Source organism: Capsicum annuum, chromosome 5, assembly GCF_002878395.1.
Source record: "Capsicum annuum cultivar UCD-10X-F1 chromosome 5, UCD10Xv1.1, whole genome shotgun sequence".
Lineage (NCBI taxonomy): Eukaryota > Viridiplantae > Streptophyta > Magnoliopsida > Solanales > Solanaceae > Capsicum > Capsicum annuum.
In genome coordinates, this window is record NC_061115.1 from 184,606,780 (window position 1) to 184,618,230 (window position 11,451).

General features: G+C 33.4%; 1 protein-coding gene and 1 long non-coding RNA gene across 2 annotated transcripts; one reads left to right on the top strand and one right to left on the bottom strand.

The window, feature by feature from the left end:
- The first annotated feature begins 1,500 nt into the window (after positions 1-1,500).
- On the top strand, positions 1,501-6,753 carry LOC107852962 (annexin Gh1-like). Its single transcript, XM_047413296.1, has 5 exons — positions 1,501-1,713; positions 2,502-2,647; positions 4,438-4,656; positions 5,499-5,711; positions 6,311-6,753. The coding sequence occupies exons 1-5, from the start codon at positions 1,638-1,640 to the stop codon at positions 6,605-6,607; spliced, it is 951 nt and encodes a 316-aa protein (XP_047269252.1). The 5' UTR covers positions 1,501-1,637; the 3' UTR covers positions 6,608-6,753.
- Positions 6,754-7,123: 370 nt separating this feature from the next.
- On the bottom strand, positions 7,124-9,654 carry LOC107852946. Its single transcript, XR_001669591.2, has 2 exons — positions 9,133-9,654; positions 7,124-7,322 (listed from the first exon to the last, which is right to left on the bottom strand). It is a non-coding gene; the product is annotated as an uncharacterized LOC107852946 (long non-coding RNA).
- Between the last annotated feature and the right edge of the window lie 1,797 nt (positions 9,655-11,451).

Below are 11,451 nucleotides of genomic sequence, written 5' to 3' on the forward strand. Positions count from 1 at the left end.
AAAGTGCGACCTACAAATACAGGTCACCATCTACGGACACAAATGGAGCCGTAGGTGACTTGATGATCCGAATAGTGCAATTTTTCAGAACCATTGCTTCCTTTCTAAAGCACCATCCTTTGGCTATAAACACCTAATTTTTCCTCAGTTATAGTAACAAAATTTTGATATGAAAAACATCTTCTTCTTCCTAAAAATACTAGTGTGGTTGGCAAACCGTTGAGTGTGTTCGAAGTTCGGCAAAATTTGAGATACCGCTATTCTGTCGAAGTGATTAATTTTATCTTGGGAGAATATATTCCATAACCTCGGATACTTGAAAGGAATAATTTTCTTAAAGATACACAGTAAATTAAGTTGACTTGAATCTTCTAATATTCATCTCTTTCTAATCGTTTGACTTTGTTAGTTTCCAGAAAATAGTTTGAATTTTATTTTGTTGTTACTCCTAAGTAGGGTTGAACTTATTGTTGAAATTCAAAATTGTGAATATAGAATTCAAGCTTCATTTGATTGTTGATACTTTAGTTTGAACATGTACTTGGAGTTCTTGTTGAATAAATACAAATTTTGCTAAACCCAAAAAATAATAGATTTTTTCATATAATCGATCTCGATACAAAATAAAATAATAAAAATGTGTAAAATGTATATCCAAATTCATGTAAATGATCTCGATAAAAAATAGAATAAAACTCCATATAGTTAATTGCAATTATGTAAAATGAATATTAAGAATTTACATATCCGAGCTTGAATAGATTGAGATTTGCGGCTAAGGCCTTATTTGTTAGTACTTAATGAAAGATTTCAATCTCAATTACTTAAATTTCAATCATTGAGTTTGTTTATTTTTAAATTAATTAATCTGATCTGAATAAATTTAAATAATTAAGATTTGCAATAACATTTTAATATCATTAAAATGTTTATTTAAAACTTTCTACAAAGATGATAGATCACTAATTTCATCCATTTACCACTATTGTTATTACCCACCATTATGAATTAACGTCGTCGCCATCCACCATTATCAACTATCATCATCCACAACCAGCACGACTATTAACTGCTACAATCAGCCGTCACTAGTACAACTAGCCACTATTTATAATAATCACCACCGTAGCTGGCATCAATCACTACAGATAATCACCACTATATGTTGCCAACCAACACCATTAACTATTACTATTGTCCATCATAATTATCAGTTGTCATCACTAACTATCACTGTGAGCCGTCACGACCATCACTAGTTATCACCACTACGAACCGCTATAATTTCATAAAAGTATTTTGTTGATATAATATTATTAGTATATCGTTGAATTTTATATTTATTAACATTTAAATAAAAAACAAATTTTACCCATTCCAGATATTAAAAAAATAAACAATTTTAATTACTACTAGTCAAACGTCTTTAACGTTAATAGAAATAAATGAGGCCTGATCATAAAGTAGCAAGAAAATGCACACTGTCTGAATAGTCTTTCCTGTTTTATCGGATTCAATATTACATATTACAAGGATGAATAACAAACAGATCACAGATCATAAATCACAACAACATATAAATATATTTATTCTGAACATATGTTAAATATTGTGAGAAGAAGACATTAAAAGAGAAAATGGCAAGTCTCAAAATACCAGAATTGGTTCCTTCTGCTGCTGAGGATTCTCAGCAACTTAGGAAAGCTTTTGTAGGTCTCTCTCTTTTACCTTTTACCACCTTCATCATATAATATTCAAATAGATCTATCGGAATTAACTACGAAATTCATCCTTAATCTACTTATATAGGTAATAGCTAACATGAATTTTTTGATAATCTATCTCTAATCTGTCATTGAATAGGATATTGTTTAACTAACATAATTTGTCCGTCGCTAATTCTTGGCTTTTTGTTGTTAGTGAATTGCATTTTAAGGCTTAATCCAATTATGTAAATTATCCAGGAAGATAAATTCATCCATGTTACTATTCCATGATTAAGTTCTGTTTGTTTAAGTAATCACCGATCAGTAATTTAATTGTGATTTGCTTTTTCATCCATTAATGTGGATGATTTTACACTTCCATTCAGATGTGGACTTGTTCTAACAAATTCAGTATTATAAGAAGAAAAACAGAAAACTGTAAGTTGCATAACCAAGAAACGGATCAGGAGTTGAACTTTATGAATTTGAGATTCCAAAACAACAGCCACAAATGCTAATAACTGAGTTCTAAATTTAACATTTATATTTTTAATGAATTTTTTAAACACAGATACAGAGTTTGAACCAAAGTTCTAGACATTATTACGAATGAACTCATCGCTTTATTGAAATTACAAGTTGCAAGATTTCATATTTGTTGAAGGTTAAGTAAATTTTCACATACATTATATATCTCTTTGCTTTCTGTCAAAAATACTGGATTCAGTTGAACACGTTGAATTCATGGCCCGACACATGCCTCTGATTTTGTGCTATGTAATCATATATTTGCAGGATGGGGAACGGATGAAGCATGTATTATTCGGATCTTGGGTCATAGAAATGCAGAACAACGCAAGTTAATCCGAGATTCTTATGAAGCAAATTATCAAAAGGATCTTCTCAATGACTTGGATGGTGAAATATCAGGTGACTTTCAGGTTGGTTTCGTTTTCTTTCTCCTTCTGATAAGTAATGTGTCATAGAATTTTATTGAATGTGCAAATCACACAAAGATACAAACATAGATACAAACATATTTTCATTCCCAAATAAATCAAAGCTAAATATTTGTTTTAACTTGATTGGTAAAGCCGCATTGGTTAAAAAGGGGGTCAGTTGAATCCCTTGCCAGGAAATTATACTAGTCCACTCCAATTTATGTGAAATAGTTTGAACGTAAACGGAGTTATAGAAAAAAAAAAATGAAGAATGAAGAATTTTGAAATTTGTTGTCTAAAACACGTTGTAGCATTTGTGTGGTTATAAAATTTTGAAACTTGTGTCCTTAAAAATGCAATAAAATTTGTGTGGTTATAAAAACTTCTCATTAAGGGTAAAATCGGAAGTGTAAAGTTAATTATTTCCAAATTTAGAAGCATGTCATTTTTTTATGGAACGGACTAAAATTGAAAGTGAGTCACTTAAACTGGAATGGAGTAGTACTGTGCATAGGTGAAAATCTTCTTTTATACATATTAGTTGTTGAATCTCGTTTACACTAGAAATGATATTTGAAGTCGTGTGTTCCGACTTCTAGATGTGACATTCTTTTAGCATTTTTCGAATCTCCTCGTCTCCAGTCCTGCCTTCATATGTTTATGTTGTTGATTTTAAAAAAAATAAAAAATAGGCAGTAAAAATGATTTAAAATGACTCTATTTGGATTGAAATGACTTTCAAACTTTAATAAGTTTTCAATGACTTTCAATAATTTTCTTAAGCTTAAGAGGGCTTTAAATAGTCAAATTACAATAACAAATTGGATGATTTAAAATTCAAAAAAGCCTAAACTATCTCAACAACTGAACAACCTAATTTTAAAATTCAAAATTCAAATTCATCTTAAATCAAATAACTTATTTTCCTAAAAACTACTACAGTAACTAAATGCAAAACTCAACACTGCTCCTTTGCTTTAGTTGCTGCAATTTAAAAAAATCGCTCCTCCTCAAATTTTGCTTTGACAGTAAATGCTGAATTTTTTCAATTCTTTTTTAACTTGAACTTTTTCTTTTTGATATTGATCTTTCTTTTCTTTCTATTTTTTCTTTTGATTCGTTGCTGAAAAATCATCAACAATCCAGTCTTGTTTGAAGGTATTTTCATAGGCTTTATAAAATATTGTAAGAATTTTTCATTCATCAAAACATAAGGATGGATTTCAAGATATAATTTCTTCACAGACCAAAATTGATAGTTTTTGTCGATGAAAATTTTTGGGGCATTCAAAGAGAGACTGTTGCTTGACATCTTTTTGGTTAAAAATAACCCTATATTTTGAAAATAAGCACAGGTTATAAATGGGTAACCCTGAAAGGTTAAAAAGATAGCCCTCACGGATTAAAAATGATATGGTAGCTCTTTGAAAAAATTCAAGATCCCATAAGATCAATGAAACTCTTGATACCACTATTTTTATTTTTTTTTAAAAGATGGGGCAACAAAAAATGATTAAAATGACTCTCTTTGGATTGAAATGACTTTGAAGCTTTAATAAGCTTTTCAATGACTTTTAATAATTTTCTTAAACTTAGGAGGGCTTTAAATAGCCAAATTACAATAACAACCTGCATGATTTAAAATTCAAAAAAGCCTAAATTATCTCAACAACAACCTAATTTTAAAATTCAAATTCATCCTAAATCAAATAACTTATTTTCCTAAAAACTACTACAGTAACTAAATGCAAAACTCAACAGTTTATAATGCAATCAAAATGATGTTACAGCGTGTAGTCCATTTGTGGACTATGAGTCCAGCTGAGCGCGATGCATGCTTGGCTAACGAGGCTATCAAAGGTCTGCCTGGTAGAAATTGTGTTATCATGGAAATTGCTTGTGCCAGGTCTTCTGTTGATCTCTTTAAGATGAGGCAGAACTACCAACTTCGTTACAAGAAATCGCTTGAGGAAGATGTTGCGGATCACTCAACTGGGGATTTCCGTACGGTACTTTCATATGCTTACATAAATAATGGTGTAAGCAAAGTCAAGGGATTTCCTTCCAACTAGTGTCTCAGAATAAGGAGCTCTTCATATAATGATATAACATGTGTGTCGTTGAGTCAATAACATACTCTGCATCGGGGAACTTTGCTCTTACCTTTTGCATTTCCGCTACCGGCCTTCTACTTCTTGTTCTGTCCTTGGCATCTATGATTTTGCTCCTTTGCCAATTTAGTTTCATTATTTAGTTAGTCTAAGTTCTTTGCTGTATCAAACTTATTTACTTTCTCAAATTGTTTGAAGCATAAAACTTTTTACCACATAATCTGTTAGACCTAATTGTCACCTTTATAATGCATAAGCATGAGCAATGAAGTCCGAGGCGGGCTTAAGCCATAAAGCAAGGGGCAAAACGTGTTGAGTGTTTCACCTCGCTTAACGGGTGCTTCAGTGTCATCATCAACGCTCTCTGACGTACTTTTCCTTGTCAATGAACCTAATCCTGAAGAGACACTCTAAAAAATTGATATTTCACTTTATTGTAATCTTTATTCAATTTCTTTGTCCATATATTTGTTTCTCATGCTTATAATTATTAGTCTTGGACTACACATACATAATTGTATTTTCTCTCCACTCGCATCTTTCTTCATTAAAGCCCACACTTTAGTTGCGTTTAAAGACCCAACCGACCTTAGAATTTTTTTTTGTGCTTTTCGCCTTTGGTTACGAGTATCATTTTGACTTCTCTTTTCAATCTAAATGATGTTTTACTATTTTTTTTAAGTCAGAGAAACTAATGTAGCTCTTGAGCTAGCTATTCTAGGTAACTAATCCCCAAACAGCTTTTAGTTTCTCTTGTAACTGCACTAAGATACGAGGGAGAAGAGGTGAACATGGAATTGGCAAGTGATGAAGCAGACATACTACATGAGAAGATCTCTGATAAGGCTTATAGTGATGAGGAGCTCATCAGAATTCTTTCAATTCGGAGTAAAACACAGCTCAATGCAACATTTAATCGGTACAATGATAAATTTGGCAATGTCATCAACAAGGTAGAATTCAAAACACTAGTCAAGAAACTCTTTCTGAAATTTTCCCTAGTCTTGTAAGTTTTTTTCTTTTCTGAAGGGGAGCCTTTGAGAAACTGTAATGTTGTCTCCATGGTTCGAGTCGTGGACCCAGCCACTTATGCTTGCATCAGGATAGGCTGCCGACGTCCACCTCCTCGGGGCAGCCCTTCCCCGGATCTTGAGGGAACATGCGATGCTTAGTGCACTGGGCTTCCCTTTTCCTAAGTGGTGCAATTTCTGCATCCAGTGTCCAGTAGGGATCAATTTGTAAATCCTTAATTGAAGTTCTATATAAGATTCATGACCTCATTAGAGGAACTACCCTCAGCAGCTACCCGTTTTTGCTATGAAGGGGAACCTTGGCGTCTGGTAAAGTTCTTACCATGTGACCAAGAGATCACAGTTTCGAGCTCTAGAAACAGTCTCTTGTAGAAATGTAGGGTAGGGTTGCATACCATAGACCCTAGTGGTCCAACCCTTCCCCAACCTCCCACGCATAGTGGGAGCTTAGTGCACTGGGCTATCCTATTTTGGATATCAGTGTTACAAACTTTTTTTGATCAGTCATTGGGCATATGCAGGATTTGAGAGCCAATCCTAAAGATCAATACTTGACCTTACTCAGATCAGCAATAAAATGTTTGACAGAACCCGAGAAGTACTTCGAGAAAGTGCTTCGATTGTCTATGAAGGGGCTTGGTACAGACGAGGAGTCGCTTACTAGAGTTGTTGCCACTCGAGCTGAAGTCGACATGGAGCTCATCAAAGAAAAGTACTACAAGAGGAATAGTATGACTCTGGACACTGCAATTTCTGATGACACTTCAGGAGGTTATGAAAGAATGCTTTTGGCCTTGATTGGGCATGGAAACCTCTGAATGACCACAAGTATGTTGTAGGATATGAGGAGTGTCTCCCAAACTTCTGCTGTTTTGAGTTCAAGGATTTATGGCACTGTGTCCCAAGAGTTTGTTTCTTGTTTTACATATAGACTTAATAGTCCAATTGGTCCTTTTCACCTTTCCATATAGACTTAATACACTACTTTAAAAAAAAAAAGGAAAAACCGACCACTAAAATCGACCACAAGTGGTCGGTTTTCCTCAATTTCCAACTACAAAACTGACCAAAGTGTGTGGTCGGTAAAACTGTTGTAGCTTTTTAAAAACCGACCACCTGTGGTCGATTTTTTAAAATATATATATATATTTAAAATTCATTACTATTTTATTAAAATAGAAAAAAATGATTTTAAAAATAAAAAAATTCAAAATAAACCGACCACATGTGATCGGTTTATTTGATAATTTTTTAAAAAAAATATTGAAAACTTCCAAAATACAAACATTAAAAATCAAATCAAATTATTTACAATACAACCACCAATCATTTAATATACAATCAACCAACCACCATAAAAATACGGAACATTAAAAATCAAATTATTTACAAAATTTATAGAGGTTCCAAATCCAAACTATAAAACATACAAAAGACTAAAAACTACAACTCACCATCCGCATCTTCATTCTCAGCCTCACCCATTCTATTATCAATATTTTGTTGATATATCCAGCTATAATCAGGTTACATCTACACAATCAATCACATTCAAGTAATTAGTTCAAGTCACAAAAGTTTACATTTCAAATACCTACACCTAAATATTTTCAAGTCACTAATTCAATTCACAAGTTACCAAACTAAACTTAATTCAAAATGAAAAGTTCATGTTTCAAGTACCTACACTTAAACATTTTGAAGTCACCAATTCACTTCTCAAGTGACCACACTTTACTAAAATCAAAACACAAGTTCACATTTCAAGTACCTAAATTCAAAAGAAAAGTCACTAATCCATAATTCAAGTAACTACACTTAAAGATTTCAAGTAACTAAGTCACTTCACAAGTTACCAAACTAAACTTAATTCAAAACACAAGTCCACCTTTCAAGTAACTACACTTAAAACATTTTCAGCTCACTAATGCACTTCACAAGTGACCAAACTTAACTATATTCAAAACACAAGTCCACATTTCAAGTACCTAAACTTAAACATTTTCAACTCACTAACTCACTTCTCTAGTGACCACACTTAACTATATTCAAAACACAAGTCCACCTTTTAAGTAACTACACTTAAACATTTTCGACTCACTAATACACTTCTCAAGTGACCACACTTAACTAAATTCAAAACGCAAGTCCACCTTTCAAGTCATTACACTTAACCATTTTCAAATAACTAATTCACATTGTAAGTCACTACACTTGACCATTTTCAAATAATTAATTCACATTTCAAATCATTATACTTAACAATTTTCAAGTAACTACTTCACATTTCAAATAATTATACTTAATCATTTTCAAGTCACTACACTTAATCATTCATTTCAAGTCACTATACTTAACCACTTTCAAGTAACTAATTCACATTTCAAGTAACTACACGTAACTATTTTCAAGCCACAAGTTCACAATTTCAAGTAACTATACTTAATCGTTTTCAAGTCACAAGTTTTCAATTTCAAGTAACTACACTTACTCATTTTCAAGTCACCACACTTAATAATTTTCAAATAACTTATTCACATTTCAAGTTACTTACCATGTTCAAATAGCTAATTGGCATTTCAAGTCACTATAACCATTTTCAATTCTCTAATTCACATTTCAAGTGACTAAACCTAACCATGTTCATGTCATGAATTTACATTTCAAGTGCCAACACTAAATCAATTTCAAGTCATAAATTCACATTTTCAAGTGATTACACTTTACAAATTTCAAAACACAAGTTCACCTTCAAGTAACTACACAAAACCATTTTCAAGTTGCTAATCCACTTCTCAAGTGACTTGAGCATGTGTTTGAAGAAAAATAGAGCCAATGAGGAAATTATGGACAATGTTTCTATTCCTAGTTCATGGATACTTGGAGATTTAGTTGTGGATCCAGGAAATTATGGACAATATTTCTATTCAAGTCGTTCACCTATTGTTTCAATTTCACCTCTGTTATACTTCATCAAGTACAGAACTACTAACATGATCACTCGCTTACCAACTCTAAACCAATCAATAACCGTCTGGAAATAATTCAAACTCACTAATATGGTCGGTCACATTCCAAACAAAAAAAATTCATCTAACCAAAAACATTCATCCTAAGAAATCAGTTTTACGTGACAGGGCATAGAATATTCCTAACAAAAAATTCATAGACCAAAGACTTTGTTAAGCTTGTCGTGTATTGTAACAAACCGAAATGTAAGTCATCAAAGCTATTGCAACACGCACTAGAGCAGGGAAGCAGTAGAACCCGAATATGGGCACGAAACATCAGGAAAATAATCAAGTCATATCAAGTAATTTACAAGAAACAAATATGGAAATACCATCTAATTTATCTATAGCATTGGCGGCGGCTGGAGGAGCTGGTAGATGGAGGGACCCGTTTGGTTGGTCGCCATTGTTGTTGCTATTGTGGCGTCTGACGACGGAGAGGGGGCAGCGACGGCTGCTGCATGTGACGAAGAGAAGATCTGGCGTTTGGTTCGGTTTTTTCGGTGGACTGCCTGACGGCAGCATCTATGGTGGATGACGATGACGACGAGGGAAAGGCGACGGTAGTGGCTGATGGTCGTTTCACCGGTCCTGGTCGGTTCGTCGCTGTGGATGGCGGTGGCGATGGGTTCGCCAGACAGAGAGATGGAAAAAGAAAGGGGTGCCGTTGGTGGTTCACCTGCGGCTAATTTAGCCGGTGGAGGCTCGTCGGAGAAAGGGTGTTGGGCAGTGGTGGTTGGCTGTCCTTTAGAGAGAGAAAGAAGAAAGGGAAGAGGGATAGGTGGCCATTTTGTTGAAATAGAGAGATTAGGGTTTGTATGAATTTTAAAAAGGGAAAGGGAATTGAGACGATTTCAGTTGTTGAATTAGTTTTGATCAACGGTTGAGATTAAAATTATTTAAAAGAAAGCTAGTCATTGAATTTTAATTTGATATTTAAAATTGAATTAATTTTGGCTACAACTATAATAAATTGAATAGAACTTAAGCTAAAATCGTTATATAATGGTAAAACTTGGGTGAAAAATTAAATAAATCAGACAAACTAATTTAATTTAGGTTGTTTACTTAAATAATAGTAATAAAAATAACACACAATACTAATAATAATAATAATAAAAAAATAACAATAATGAAAACTAGATAATTATTTGCAAAATGTGAGTGTGCACAATTACGTAAAAAAATAATTTAATAAATATTAATATCATGTAAAATTTCGTCTTTGAGTTAAAAAATTATAAGAAAAAATGATACTAAAATGTAATAAAAATAATTTGCGCATTTTTTGATCATGAATGTGACATGTCAGTATGTATTGTCACACCCCTTTTACGTACTCCAAAATATTATGTTTTAAGTTCGAAAGGGTTTTATTATTTAAGTGATAAGAAATGAAAATTCATTTCGGGAAAGGATTATTTACATTTTTTTTATTCAGAGTCGCCACTTGGCATAATCTGGTGTGCCAAATCACTATTGGAAAATCCTTTTTAAAACCATTTGACTCTTTAAACTGGTTTGCAAACAGAGACTCCGGCTAAGGAATTCTGTTGACCGAGGGGAAGATGTTAGGCACCCCTCGATCCTGTGGTTCAACCACGGTCGCTTGGTAGAGTGTATCAACTAATTTGGCACTACGAAATGTATAAACCACACAAAAGCACGCAAAATAATCAAACAATAAACAAAAAAAAAAAAAAAAACAATCCAAAATGTAATGTCCGGTCCAATTATACAGCCCGGAGTATATAAAAAAATGCAAAAATATAAACCTACGCTAAATTAATTCTAAACTAATGCTCTACCCGACGCCTCGGGCCTTCACCACGAACGTCCTCCGGGTACATGATACCTCGGGGCATTCCCCGGTGAATAAATATATACAGATACTTCGGGGCATTCCCCGGCCAAATTATACAATTGAATTAAATGCGACAAAACAAAACCATTCCAACACATATTTCAAACATGTCATCAATCCACCAATTCTAAATTTATCAACCCAAACTTATTGTTTGCCTACCCGCTCGATGGCCTAATCATGATACTATCCAATTCAATAATATTCAGTAATGAATCAGAATAAACAACCTTTAACTTCCGATTTTTCAATTTTCGATCCCGACTCTCAAATCAACAAGTTTAATTTTTTAAACAAGATCCCTTCATCACATGATTCATAATCAAAGAATCAATACGAACAATCGTTCACCATCAACAAAGATCCAACAATCACATAAATATTCAATTAGATGCACCAAACACGATGAATAATGAAATAAAATAGGGGGAAGAAGAGAATTGGACCTCAATGGTAAGTTTCTCATTGATAATAAAGAAGTCCAAAAACTGAGATCCTCGAGCAAGGAAACCCCAACAACGAACAATCCAAATCAGCGTAGAAAGAAAAGGAAACCCGTTACTGATTCGCGGTTAACAGAAAATGCGAATTGACTTCGAACGCGCTCCAAAACTCGATATCGACTACCAATCCTAAAGACAAACCAATTTGATGCACCCTAGACATTTAAGAGAGAGTGTTGAACTGCTTAAAGCCAAGCTCCGGTAAGCTGATGACGATAAAGACGACCAAACAGTGGACACCGACTAGATGACATCCAAATATCGAAAGGAAAATAAGAAGGTTT